This window comes from Salvia splendens, chromosome 18 (genome assembly GCF_004379255.2).
Source record: "Salvia splendens isolate huo1 chromosome 18, SspV2, whole genome shotgun sequence".
Lineage (NCBI taxonomy): Eukaryota > Viridiplantae > Streptophyta > Magnoliopsida > Lamiales > Lamiaceae > Salvia > Salvia splendens.
The window spans coordinates 9,170,270-9,185,057 of NC_056049.1; the positions used below are offsets into that span (position 1 = coordinate 9,170,270).

A 14,788-nucleotide genomic window follows, 5' to 3' on the forward strand; every position below is an offset into this window, starting at 1 on the left:
TTGCTTAAATTAAGATCTGGAACTTGTTCTGTTTTCATGGTGATTTATGCTCTGTTTTACTATGTTATTCCCGTTTGATTCATGAAGAAGATGAAGTTTGTTGGTAGTTAGGATCAGATCTGCTCATGTTTGTGCTTTCTGCTTGTCTTTTGTGCTTTCTGCAGCTTTTCCAAAACCTGGTCATTTAGGGAAATTTGGTCCCCACTTTTTGTGCTAGTTTGTTGGGCCATTTTAGGAAAGTCAGTTTAGTCTCCAGTCTGAGGATTTTATTCCCCAAGTTAATTTTTATGTTCGGAGTCATGCATGTGCCGTACATGCCCGTTTCCTGGACCCAGTAGATAGAATAGTCTAACTTTCATTTCCCAAGTCTAGTAGTTTAAATTCTCAACCAACTTGTTGCGTGGTAGCAGTCAAACCCCTCCCAAAACATTTTAAATGCAGTTTCGTAGCACATCTGTCCTCGTGGGATCGATCCTTTACTTCCCTATACTAGACAATAGTATAGTGGGTTGAGGTTTTGAAGCGGAAAAAGCGTATCCAACGACCATTTTTGATAGATTCATGATCTCCTAGACCCTGTGACCTAGTGAATCCTCTGGACCTACTGAATTGAGAAACATCAATTGCACACGCTCTTTCTAGCTACTTCAAGAGCATAATCATTTCATATCTTATTTCATTATTTCACTTCGTACCCGTACATTAGTATGTTAAACTAACTTTGATGGCCTCAGCAGGTCGAGATGGCCTTTGATTGCCTAACATGGACCTATTTTATCTACCAAACATCCAAAATGTCAAACTGAAGTATAACGAAACAAACATGACTTAATAAAAATTGATATTGTTTTGAAATGGCAAAAATAATGTTATTATGAAAATTTCAAGTGCACTTTCTAAAAATAAAAAAATGTCAAGCTGAAGTTCACCAATAATTTCTATTACACACATTCTCCTTTGCATGATGGCTGAAAAAGAATCAAGGAAGCACAAGAATGACAAAAAATGGCTTGTATACAATCAGTTTTCATTTCACATTTTGATGGAATAAAAACACACTATATATTTTATGATTTTATCCATCGCAGTTGAAGATGTACGTGGTGAGGTGGACGACGTCAGACATTGATGTCCATACGCTTTGATCTCGTGCTGGTAATCTCGTGGGAGCTCGTGAGGGCGAATCTGGGGATGCTGTAATTGTCAGGAGTCGAAATGGGCTGCTGAGGGTAGAGCGTGGGAGGTGGTGTCAGGTTGCGTTGAGCAGGAAGGGGGGGAAGCACGTTGTACTTGTACGAGTCTCCAATCAGGCTGAAAACCAAGGACACGCACAGCAAAAAAAGCTCGTGTCAAACTCGACCAGACAAGGCTACATTGGCTTAAACTAAGGCACATCAAATGCTTAAGTCCAGTTATTGTGCATGTTCGAATTTGTACCATACCTCGAGCTCTTGTATAGATGGTCTTCGTCACTTGAGATTTCGCTAGATTGTGAGATTGACCGACCAACAGGGGAGGACCACGGGGCTGCACCGGGTAATTCATCGGAGAAGTACCTTCTCCTGATCAACTGGAAACGTAGCACACCTAATTTATGAGATCGTACCGACAGAAACGAGTGTATGATATAGCCATATAGGAATCAAAACACTGACCATTTTGAAAAACTTCATCACAGCTTCCTTGTCATATCTGGCTTCTTTAGCTGCCTATATTTGTGATGGAAATCAATATGATTGTCACTGAGTAGTTATGAACTGTATTATTGGACTAAACTTACGGCTATAAGGCCTCCACCGCTAGGGAAGCTCTCGACTAATGGAAGCTCTTCACTTTGTGGGAGTAATCCCTGTTTTTCAGCCCACTCACGGGCTACATCAACGAGATGACCACTACTGACTCGAGTGCCTTCTTTTGGAGCAATATCAGCTTTGTTACCAATGACAATGTACGGAACCGGGAGCCCACCAGGACCTCCGGATGCCAAAGGAGCTGAAAATGTCCCTTTTTCTGCGATCTCAACTGCCCATTTTTGTAAGCTCGACTTTGTCCTTCTTTGAGAACGGTCATGAACAAACACAACACCTAAAAAATCGATTTCCCACCAAAAATGAAGACCTTGAATTTCAAGAAATGAAAATCCCTCAAAATAAAAGAGCACTTTTTTGCTAACCATTGATTTGAGAGTAGAACAGAGACCGGCAATCTTTATAACGTTCGTGCCCTGATATGTCCCAGATTTCAACAAAAAAGTCTCTCTCAGCTTCACCTTTCAAACTATTAGAGGAGCTACCAGAATTTCCATATGTCGTATGCTGCAAAGAAGAAAAGTTAATGAACTCGATACGTAAAGTCTAGTTTCTGATGGATTCAAGGATGACTGACAAAAGGCTTACCTTTACACTTACGCTAGAAACAGAATGGCCTTTCATTATCAGATGAACAAGAGAAGTCTTACCCACACCTGAGTTAACATGGAGATTAATCAGATCTCTAACAATGTTATTATCAGCTAAGTAGCACAAGACAGATCTTAAATTATTTTCAGCTGCAATTTAAATTCCAATAACTTTAATCCTTACTATGTTAAACCATACAGCCACCATGGCATCAGGCAACAAACATACACGGGCATCAAAGTTATGAGTTCATTGATAGCAAATCTTGGTAAGCAATCTTTAGGACTCCTATGCGATCGCAACATATCTTGTAGTATAGTATAGCACTTCAAAATAACCATCATTTGCGGATTTAGGTTAAAGGGTTAAAGTTTTATACCTAATCCTAATTAAGGCACGGTGATGCTGTGCATTCTTAAGAGATACATATGCATATATGATTTGTTTTTACTAACAGAAATAACTCATTCCCACCTCTCACACCACTTACATTTCCACCCAAAACAATATAGCCAAATCACAAGGGCGCGAATTCAAACGAAACAAAGAAAATAAGCATCCAAATGCACAAAGTTCTCGAGATTTTGCAATGAAGCTCACCATAAATCATACATGAACACACTAACAACATCATGCATATGTTTCCACAGCAACTAGCAACATCGAATCTCACTCTCTTTCAACATCCACAATATTCAACAACACATTACTACTATAAAGCTCAATTAACTTAAACAACTCAAGAGGGAGCAAAACACAAAGATCAACAGCAACATCATACATCACAAACAAAGAACTAAAACCAGGGTGCACTGAAACAATGTGAAGGTTACCTGAATCCCCAACAATAAGCACCCTGACCTGCCCAACAGGATGCCCTCCATCTTGCTCTTTGATATCTCTTTCTCTCTCCCTTTCCCTCCAAAACATATCTCTCTCTCTCTCCAAGAAGCAAATGGGAATATCCAATAATTGCCACTCACCTTACCACTACTTTCACATCAAGAAACAAGCTAAATCTTCAACAAAGAAAGCATTTTTATTTATGGATTTGGGACCTTCAGATTCCACCCCTAAGCCCATTCCACATTGGCAACAAATTCAACATTGGAAGATCCCAATAAGATGTAAACGAGGACAGATCTTTCAATATCTTCACAACAATCACCTCCAATCAGAACATAATGCCACAAAAAATTTCACCAAATGAAAAAGAATCAGCTTTTTTTTCCAGCTCAATAACGGTGGAAATAAAAAAGGTTCAGCTGAAACAAACTTGTATTGTTTCTTCTTCTAGACACAGACGCAGCTAAGATATGCAAGAAACCGTATAGACTTCGATTTTCTTCGAAAATCTAGCGGGGAGTGAGATTTCTACGATTGCGCGTGAATCAGAGAGATTAAATAGCAGCGATCTAAGATGGGATTTGCGTCAGCTGCCGACAGAGATGGAAGCAAATGGGATCGGATTGACAGTTTGAACGGTTAGATCTGGGATTATTGACACAACGACTACAATGGCATGTAAATGCGACTTTTAGCGGCGTTTGAATGTTTGGTTAAATTGCATTTTAATCCTCGGTGTTCATGAATTTTTTACATTTCCTCCTCATATTATAGTTTAAAAGGGATAAAAATCAAATGAAATCATCAAAATGGGAAAATCAGAAACTGAACATTTTTTCAAATTTTCGATAATAAGATGAAGAAAAGTGGGGACAATGTTCAATATGTACAAAATACTATGAGGCCAAAGGTTTCGAGTTTGGATTTATCTCCCTCCGTTCCATATAACTAATTTTTAGATGACACATGTATTCAATGCATAATTGGTAAAATAAAATATAAATAAAAAGAAAATATGATAATAATATTATTATTAGTGAATGAGCTCCACTTCATTTGAGAAAAAAAATTACTAATAATAGAAGTGGCCTATTTTTATAAGTCGAGACCAAAATTAGAAAAATATCTATTTTTATGGAACGATTTTTCATAGTTATATATCCATTAATTTCTTATAAAACTACTAGCGGTTGTCTAGTTGCTGATTTTCCCGCCTCAATTTAGAAATCGGCTTGATGGAGCAATTAAGAAAAATCATTATTTTATAAAACAGTCCCATATTTTATTTTTATTTTTATTTGTCTATTAAAATGAGCCTCATACTAGAAATCAAAAAATTACTCTTTGCTTATTACTCAAGTTTTTATTTTTCTCTCTTTTACCATATTCATCCCTCCTATTTTACTCACATTATTTCTTTATTTCTCATATTTTACTAATTTCGCATTAAAACTCATAGCATCCAGTAATAAAACTACTTTTAGTGGACAGGATGAAACACTTAAAAATTTTAAAGGTATAGAACTTGTCAAAATTAAGCAATTTGAGCAATTATCCCTATTTATTAGTAATTTCTTTGATCGCAAATAGATGACCATATTCTTTGTTTGGTATAAGTCGAAAGGTTTTAAAAATACAAAAACCATTCTAATAATATTATATCAATGTCCAGTAACGTTAGATAATAGATTTAAAGAATATGGACCAGGATGGTATTAAAATAACAACCATATTTAAAATGGTAACATACCACCAAACCCTTATATTTAGGAGCATATTCAATTTTGGCTTGTCACATGGCAGGCATGATTGCTTATGTATAGTAGATTACTTGATTATCTCTAATTTTGTATTGCATATTGCTTGGAACCATACGTCGAGTTGTTTGTCTATATATCATAGATTGCTTGCTTAAATTGTCATTTTAAGTATGGTGTCACCATATTGCTGTAATTTCGTATCACAGATTGCTTGAAACCATATGTCGAGTTGTTTGCTTATGTATCGCAGATTACATGTTACGTTGTTGTCAAATTGTCACTTAACAGTGGTGTCACTCTAACACATCCCATAGGGACCATGAGTGCTATCATTGCAATGTCCAGAGATTAAAATTGCAGTTCTCTCTTTATTTAATACTTCATTCATTCCATAAAATAGACTTAATTTCATAAAAATAGTTCATATTTATTTAAAGAATTTTTTTTATTCTCTTTTACTTTATTATTATTTATATTATTTCAATTATTTTTATTTTTTTTATATCTTACTTTATGGGCATGTATCGTCTGTTGTGCTCCAACCACGGCAATTTTACTTTATTATTATTTATATTATTTCAATTATTTTTATTTTTTTAATATCTTACTTTATGGGCATGTATCGTCTGTTGTGCTCCAACCACGGCAATTTTACTTTATTATTATTTATATTATTTCAATTATTTTTATTTTTTTAATATCTTACTTTATGGGCATGTATCGTCTGTTGTGCTCCAACCACGGCAATTGTGCTGTGCATTCAAAGTGGTAGCGTTCTATCAATTTTTATCCTTTTGGTTACTTATTTATAGTACTAACTTATTACATACTCTTTTATCCTATTATAAATAAAATACTTTTCTCTCTTGATTATTTTGGATTATGCTATTAAAAATAAAATAGTATCATCTCTATTTTTTTCAATTTTTAATATTGAAATTATTTTTTTATCTCAACTTTTAATATTTAAATTATTATTTTTTATCTCACTTTATTTTTTTAATTACAATCGTGACATATCAGTATGTCTATTTTTAATTACAATCATGACATATTTTTATGCGATTGTCTATTAAACGGTGAAATATAATCGATTCAAAATGATGCCACGATTCTCTTCAAGAAAAATCTAGCTGAGATGATTCTTGAAGCTATATTTCCCGTAACTACTGATTCAAATAACCAAACCAATTACCCATATTGAGAGAAATTCGATTCATTTCCACCTCTGTAATGACTACTCTTAGCAACTGCGCGGCGCCGCCCTCCTTCCTCCGCCGCTTTCCACCCAGCCGCCGCTGTTTCTCGAGTCGCACCGCCCGTCAATTCTCCCGGTCAGTGACCTATTCCCCAAATCGCCGCCGCCCATCGCATTGCTGCAGCAGCGCCGTCACAAACAATGACGCCGCAGCTGCCGCGGCGCCACCGGAGAGTGAAATTCCGGTCAGAATCGTGGCTGTAGTAGGAGAAGGCAGCGTCAGCCCTCTCAAATCCGCGCCTTGGTATGACGTCATGCTCCACACTGTAAGTAAACCTAATTCAGCTCCACAAATAATTGAAATTTGATCATTTATTGCCATTTAATTAGTAATTGTTGCAGATTTACATTTTATGTTGATTTATGTTTGCCTTCAATTGCTAGGAATATGCCCTTTTCTGACCTAACTTTATCCCCTTTTAATCTGATTAGGCCAAGAGATTGAAATGGGTTGACGAAGGCTATGAAATGGAGGTGTACACTGACAATGCTTGTCGAGGTGAGAATGCAATCACACACCAGTTTCACCATGATTTGAGGCAGGCAGATATTTTGCTGGTTGTTGCTGTTTCTGATCAAGAATCCATTAAATTAATCCAGTCCAGTAGCCAAGACGTTGCGAACATCATATGTTTCGACTCCTCTCCGTCTCTACCGAACAAATTAGGCGGATCGCTCGTGCAAACGAAGGCTGTGGGGAGTATCTCTGGTGATGTTATCCCGTTGCCTCGACCGGAGAAGGTGAAGGAATCAGAGGAAGTGGCGAAGTCGGTAAACGAGGCGTGGAGCAGGCGCAACTCGGATGATATAAGGTTCTGTTTGCTGGTCGTCGTGAACGCCTACGTCAAGCCGGTTCCTATACTGAAGAACCTACGGGCGAAGGGATTCTCGACGTTGAGCTGTATGGTGAAGAACTGCGGCCCACAAATCTTGAACTGTTTGTTGGATAACAATTGCAGGAAGGCTCTGCAATGCTTGAACAATTGCAGCCCGGTCGATCAGGTCTGCAACTATAAGTGCATCGCGTCGTATGAGAGCCGAGAGCTGGAGGAGTTCTCTCTATGTGTATTGCAGAAGCACAACTGCCTCGAGCTGGATGCGAAGATCCCGGATAAGCCCTTTGTTGCCCCGATGGAGCGTTTCCGGGGAGTGGAGCTGGACCATGAGACTGCTGAGGATCTGTTTGTCGGCTGGCTGGGGCGTTTGGAGTGGAGCTGGCGCGTCGTTGCTGGGCAGAATCCGGCGTACGACCAGTTCCCGTGCCAGTACCAGCTCTTCTACAGAGGGAGGGCGAAAGGGTCGCTTTGGTACGAGCCGGTTTTTCAGGTGAGGACGCTGGACGGGGATCTCGTGTGGAGGAGGAGGAGGTACCGGGTGAAGAGGGGGACAAGGCCAGGGACGTTCTACTTCAGCGTGCTGGACAATGGCGTGGTGTCGAATGAGACGTGGACGATTGTGGATGTGGCTGATGATCTAGGGTGGGGCTTGTTTCACTATCACGGAGCGGCTAGAGTTGCGGGGCAGTCGTACACGGGGGCGGTGCTAGTGAGCCCGACCGGGGCCTACCCGGACGAGAGCCAGCTAGGGAAGGTGGGATCTGCATTGGAGAAATGCAGCATCAAGGAATGGGAGGTTTTTGATGTTGATAATTGTTCTTGTGAGAATCCACCTTTGGATTTGCCAGAAGATTCTAGATTGCATTCTAAGTTGAGAGTTTAATCTTTGGAAGATAGTTCTGCTAGTGTTTGACGAGGATGTCTTAATTGAGACATGAAAGAGGTTGAATGTTTGTGAAATATTGTGAAAATGATTTATAGAGTTTCCACATTTGGAATATGGTGGAGGGACGGAACACTCGCGCGACGCGTTGCGACACGCCGTCCCGTCCCTCGCCCGTCCCAAACTCATTCTTGGTTGCTTCTCTTTTATAGAGACAACCTTGAATGTTTTATGTTCCACTTTCGAGGTGGGACAAAGTCATTCTTGGTTGCTTCTCTTTTATAGAGACAACGTTGAATGTTTTATGTTTCACGTTCGATGTGGGACAAAATTATTCTTGGTTGTTTCTCTTTTATAGAGACATCCAAGAATGATTTTGTCACACATCAAAAGTGAAATATAAAACATTCAAGGATGTCCATATAAAATTATATTTTAAATTATGTCATTTTTATTTTTTTTAAGATTTTAATTATGTTTTTTTTTTAATTTTAAGTTGTATTTTTATTTTATGTTGTAATGTTATTTTAATTTTAATTAAGTGTGTTTGTTTTAATTGAATTGTGTTGGAAAAAAATAAAAAATGAAATTAAATGAATAGTAATTTAAGGGACGGAATAAGAGACAGGTTAAGGGACGGAGCGTTGCAGGTTCCGTCCCTTAGTTAAGGGATGGAGGAATAAAATACAGTGTGGCCCTCAAATAGTAGTTTAAGGTACAGTGGGGGGACAGCGTAGTGGATGGTAGTGTAAGAATAAAGAGGTATGTAAATGGGGCAGAATTTCTATTTTAATATTTTATCAGATATTTGGTGTTTTGAATTCTTAAAATTTTTCGTGAAACTAAGAAAAAACATGCTGAGTGGATCAACCAAGGAAGCAACACTGTAACCGTGGTGTTGTATCAAACATTGTCGCACAGTCGGCATAGATGAATGTCACCGGTCGAGGAGCCTCGATTTTGACGTTGAGGGTCCAATCTGCTGCTATCAGTTGTAGGGTACTTTCTGATATAAGTGTCGTTAGAAGTAGCTGCGACATTAGGAAGATAGATGAGTGATAGAAACTAAAGATATATATATTGTGATTGTCGTTAGAAGGAGTTGTGATTGTCGTTAAATGCAGGGTCAACATCGAAAGAGTCAACAATGTTGATAAACGGTGGCGGCACTTTCGTCATAAATGCTACTCCGTAAAATAACTGCACAATTTTAGTTATAGAACTTACAAGACGGAATTCAATGTAGATAACAAATAAATCAAGAAATAAAACAGTACTAGTTAAAAAAACAAAATTTTAAAAGTAAATTTATTATTAATACATGATTTATTTACACATTTAACATAATCAAGAATAAGTAAAATTTTAAAAAGTTAATTAATAAAATGTAAGAAAATAGATTTTTTTAAAAAATTTTAAAAGAAATTGTTTGGTGCGAATCTTGATTGCTTGCAAAACTCTTGTCACATCTTTAGTTTAGTAATTTTGAATAGATTTTAAAATTGGTATGCAAAACCACAATTAGAAAGTTGAGTCATTTATAAGAAAATACACCCCCTTAGAGCTATAAATTCTATACAGAGTCCGAACAGTTTAAAACACATATCATAAATTATGTTCGGCATCTTAAATAAGACACGACACATTATCCGAGAGAAGACTCTTATTTACATTAGTCTTTTATTTACTTTATTATTTCTTCACTTTAACTATTTGTTGTTACATACATTTTCAAAACGAGAGAAAAAAATAATGAAGTGAATAGATGATATAGTAAGAGAGAATAATTATATTATATTTAACTAAATAAACAAATGAGTCAATTAAGATGAATGTCCAAAAAATGGAGCACGAATCACTGTATACAATCATTGTATGAATGAAGTAATATATATGTATATCGATAAAATCGTCTGACGTTATTCTCATAATCCTCTAACAACACTACGCAAGATATAGAGAAGCTTAGTTTTTAAAACTCCAGCAACAACAACACCACCAACAACCCCACCACAAAAACAGACCTCACATCCGCCGCGACGCTCCACGCCCAATCGGTGTCCAACGCGATCGGGAACAGACAATTCCCCACCGTGGCATTCTTCGTCACGATCTTCGCAAGCCCCCCGAAATCACACGCCTCCACATCTTGATACATCATCTGAAAAAACATGTTAAACGCGTACGAAACCTTCGACGAATTACTCAATTTACTACACGGGCTTCCATATTTCAGCGCCGTGCAGTCGCCATTCGTGCACGCGTAGTCCATGTTCGCCGCGAGCACGTCCGCCGTCTCGCCGGTGCTGACGTAGACGCACCATTTCTTCTCCAAGTACTTTACGTCCTTCGCCGCGACGGGCATCTTGTTCGTGTTCCTTCCTAAGAAGTCCACCGCGAACTTAGGCTGCCCGTCGTACGTGAAAATGCCCCAATGGCGCTCGAAATCGCCGGGCGCGATGCTCTTCAGGTTCTCATCTGTCAATCCGAAAAGGTAGTATTCAATTGAGTTTTTATAAAGAGGTGTTCCTTTAGTCATTGCTATTTTGTTGAAAAATCCGTCGTAGAATTTCTTCGCCAGCTCGACCGAGGCGTATTTGTCGCCGTCTGTGGGCCACCCGATCTCGCCGACGATGATCGGGACGGTTCCGCAGCCGGCCTTCTTCAGCGCCGACACGAGTGTGTCGAGGTTCGCGTCCAGCACGTTGGTGTACGTGATGGACCCGTCCTGGACCGGCTGCGCACCGCCGCTGAAGAAGGCGAATTCGATGGGGAAGTCCGGGTTGAGGGATAGGCTGAGGAAGGGGTAGATGTTGACGACGAAGGGCGCGTTGTTGTCTCGTAGGAACTGTACGATCTGCTTCATCGTTGCTCGGATGTCGGCGCGGAAGTCACCGGCCGACGGGCCTTTGGTGCCGGAGTCGTAGACGTCCGCGTTTTGCGGGATCGTCGCCTTGATTCTGTCGCCGAGGCCGACTTCGTTTATCGCCTTCTGGATGTTCCATAGCGCGGGAAAAGTCGTCTGCAGGTTTGACCCGTTGTAGGCCGACAAGAATGGCTCGTTACCAACTACCACGTACCTGCATACATTAATGAACGAGGTAATAAGTGGTGTGAGGCCTATGAATAGTTCAGTAAATGAATGGTTTAAGGAATGGAGTTGTGAATACTCTAAAGTATTCCCCTCATTCTATGGTAGTTGATTCATTTTTTTTTCATTTTAGGACATTCCATGTTAATTGAGTCATTTTTTTTATTTTAACAAAAAAATACATTTTTCATTTTTATTTTATTCTCTCTACTTTTGCACCTCTCCTATTTTAGTATCTACTCACTCCATTGGTGAATAGGAGTCCTGGTTCATATTTACTATAAATGGTAATAAGGCTTCACATTTCATTTAAAACTAATATATACAAGTGAGACCTTTATTTCACTTACTTTTTTTCAACCAACTTTTCAAAACTCGTTTCGAAAAGAAATTGCCAGACGGAGGGTGTATTTATTCATTACATTATACTTCTCTTTCTTAATCTCTATACCGAAAATATATAACTCTTCTATTGCGGAACAGAGGGAGTTTTTGCTAGTAAACATAATGTGCATTTGATGGCTTTGTAACTTCTTTCCAAATACTCCCTCCGTCCATGAAATATTGTCCAAGTTTGACTCGGCACGTTTTAAAAAATTTGAAGAAAAGTGAGTTGAAAAAGTTACTGGAATAAGGGTCTCACATTTATATATTGGTTTTATAGTAGGATGTGAGTGTAAAAAGTTAGTGGAAAGTGGGGACCATTTACCAAAAATAGAATAAAAGCAAAGTGGATAACTTTTTACTGACGGACCAAAATGGTAAAACTGGACAACATTTCACGGACGAAGTAAATGATTAAATATTAAAAAAACATATTTGTAATAATGCATGAATAGAAAATGTAATATTTTGAGATTTACCTGATATCGACACCACCTTGGTGGATATGCCTAGTGAGGTTGGCCTTGACCCATGCCTTAGCATGACTATATCGATCGGCCAAAGACTCTAAATGTATGTTGGGAATACCAAGCATGACTTCAATTCCTGTCGCGGCGAAATGTTTGACAACCCATGTATCAGCATCAAACAATTTTATCTTAGTAATGTTGTTATCTTTCAACATTTGGACAATGTTTCTAGGATGCAGGTTTTGGGAGGCCTGATTTCCCCAATTAACACCAAGGCCCTCCACACAAGCGAGCTGTGCCACCACGATCACGACCACTGCCCACGTTGGTTTCGCCATTGCACGTACCATATGATTATAGATATTTACTATAGCAAGAATTTGCGTGTTGGTTGGGAGTTGGGGCATGCGAGTAGAGCACGAGACCTCGATCGATCGAGACAATAGAGTCACTTAAGAAGCGCACAAGATTCTTTCTTTTTTATCAATCCATCAAACTCGATAATTTTGTTGAGATTAATAGCGAGGACGCGAGTGACGAAATGAGTGTGAGTCCTTGAATTTGGAGAAGGAAGTTGAGAGAAAATAGCTTATACTTCGATCACTTGTGGTTACAACAAACTTGAATAGATCAACCCTATGTCAAGATAATATAATGTTAATAAAAATTGAAATTAGATCTAATTTCCGTTTGTATATTACGTGTGTTGAAATTAGATCAACTCATTGTTTCCGTTTCCTTCGGGGTTGATTGTTGAAGAAATAGAATTTCATAAATAGAATGTTTGAAACACATTTACACTTCTTCTAGGTGAGATTTCAAAACAGCAAAAAACTGCAACTATTCCCACTAATTGAGAAAAATAAAAGGAAATGAAGAAGAGTAAAACACACATTTTATTTTCTAGAATATTGTACTCCCTCTTTTTCATGCTACTCGCACCTTTTATTTTAATAGCTTAATTTTAAGCATGAGTAATTAATATAAATTAGAATTTTAAGTATAATAAGTAAATACTTAATAACAAATCACTTAATTAATTCTATTATCTTAATTAAATACTACCATAATTTATACTCAATTTGGGAGTAGCATGGGACAGAGGTACAAGTTTTACAAATGCAGATAGAAATAATACAACACTTAATTAAGTCTAATATCTTAAAATAGAAATAATTAAGTCTAATATCTTAAAATAGAAATAATAAAAATAGAAATAATACATGTTTTACAGTGCACTAAGTATTCCCTTAATTTGGACGATGCATTATATTCTTTTCCTTTAACCCTCATCAAGGGCAACCACTTGACCCACTCATTATCAGTATCACCCTGAAAAAACAATCAGTATAAATAAATATCCTCAAGTTGTTTGACGTGGCATTACTCTATCAGTAAAAAACAAATTATCACAAGGCAATATGAGAAATCCACAAAATAAACTTGCACCTATCTTATCAAGACCGTAACTTGAAGAGGAAAAGTTATGTAATAGCGTGGATCTAATTCATTGACTGATAGCGCTACACCAGATGTGTTCAGAAAAATATTTTATTATTCACAAATCCATTTCATTTGAACTTATTCTACAAATAATAAATAAATTTTTTGATATAGACAACTCTTGTCTTGAACATGCAATCAATATTATTTTATTGTATAATGACTGATAATAATATTTTGTTATGTTTGAGTTAAATTGAGCTCAATTTAATTAGTAAGGGAATTCATTAAATATCGTCCCTAAAATCAGGCCCAGCTCATTTCCCCACTGTCACGCCAGCATTTTTAATTTCATCCCCAAAACCAGTCTCAACTTATTTCACAATTTGATACCATTTTTTCATGTTTTATAGTTACCAAAAATAAAATTGCAAAACAACACAGAGTAATAGAAACAAAACTACAAGTAAGAGCATAGAAAAACACACGTTAAAGTTCCAATTTGGTCTGAACCCTTTGGATCAGGTCATAGTGCATTGTGCGCTCTTCCTCATCATCGTCCTCCTCCACAACTTCATTATGAACTTCAACGTCTTCAAAATCGATGCCTTAGTGATCGCCTTGATGTTGGTATCAACGGTCCCTGCTGCAACCGGCTCTATCGCACCACTCGCCTTCCCCTTGCCCTTTTCTTCGCAGCCTTTTGGCCAATAGGACGACTTCATGTTTGCCCTTGTGTGTCAAAACTCTCCTCTATAGGAAATTTATGTCGAAGGCACCCCTCCGTTGCTGGTGTAGTTACCATCGGTGTTGACCTTGCAAATCTTCGGGCCTCCACACTCGTACCCGGCATGAACTTCGGGCGATCCTTCATGAGGACGTATACGTTGTAGTACATGAACTCGTGCTTCCCATTATCATGAAGGTTTTGCATATTTGACACACCATACCGAGTGCATGAGAAAGGTGGGTGTGCACACATCTTCTCAAGTCATGTGGTTGATGCCGTCCAAACTTTGGTAATTAAACCCATATTTATTATTTGTCATTTAAAGCGATGATTGCTTGCTATATACTAACAACTTCTAATTTGAATGGTGTTCAATCCTAATCAAGACACCTCTCTTAAAAACTAAACCCTAATTTGAATCGATTAGGTTTAGAAGTTGCTAGTATTATGTACAACCATCCATATTTTAGTAGTAGCTAGTATATTATTACGTACAACCATCCATAATTATTATTCACATAAAATTAATACTACATAGTATATAAAAATTAACTAATTTTTTCGTTTATTATAGTTTATATTTTTATAATTCATGTTAAGTGAAAATGAAATTTAATAAAACTATTTGAAAAGATAAATATAAAAAGAGAAGAAATTGAACCAAATTCACGAAACCGAAAGCCCCGCG

General features: G+C 37.7%; 3 protein-coding genes across 3 annotated transcripts; 1 reads left to right on the top strand and 2 right to left on the bottom strand.

Moving 5' to 3' along the window:
* Positions 1-810: 810 nt before the first annotated feature.
* On the bottom strand, positions 811-3,904 carry LOC121777937 (small GTPase LIP1-like). Its single transcript, XM_042175272.1, has 7 exons — positions 3,233-3,904; positions 2,397-2,464; positions 2,174-2,315; positions 1,781-2,085; positions 1,656-1,709; positions 1,443-1,570; positions 811-1,311 (listed from the first exon to the last, which is right to left on the bottom strand). The coding sequence occupies exons 1-7, from the start codon at positions 3,327-3,329 to the stop codon at positions 1,119-1,121; spliced, it is 987 nt and encodes a 328-aa protein (XP_042031206.1). The 5' UTR covers positions 3,330-3,904; the 3' UTR covers positions 811-1,118.
* Positions 3,905-6,099: 2,195 nt separating this feature from the next.
* On the top strand, positions 6,100-8,059 carry LOC121775738. The gene is made up of 2 exons (XM_042172772.1): positions 6,100-6,529; positions 6,696-8,059. The coding sequence occupies exons 1-2, from the start codon at positions 6,239-6,241 to the stop codon at positions 7,980-7,982; spliced, it is 1,578 nt and encodes a 525-aa protein (XP_042028706.1). The 5' UTR covers positions 6,100-6,238; the 3' UTR covers positions 7,983-8,059.
* Positions 8,060-9,812: 1,753 nt separating this feature from the next.
* On the bottom strand, positions 9,813-12,424 carry LOC121776571 (glucan endo-1,3-beta-glucosidase 8-like). The gene is made up of 2 exons (XM_042173764.1): positions 11,937-12,424; positions 9,813-11,062 (listed from the first exon to the last, which is right to left on the bottom strand). Exons 1-2 carry the CDS (start codon positions 12,332-12,334, stop codon positions 9,955-9,957), a joined length of 1,506 nt encoding a protein of 501 aa, XP_042029698.1. The 5' UTR covers positions 12,335-12,424; the 3' UTR covers positions 9,813-9,954.
* Positions 12,425-14,788: the final 2,364 nt, after the last annotated feature.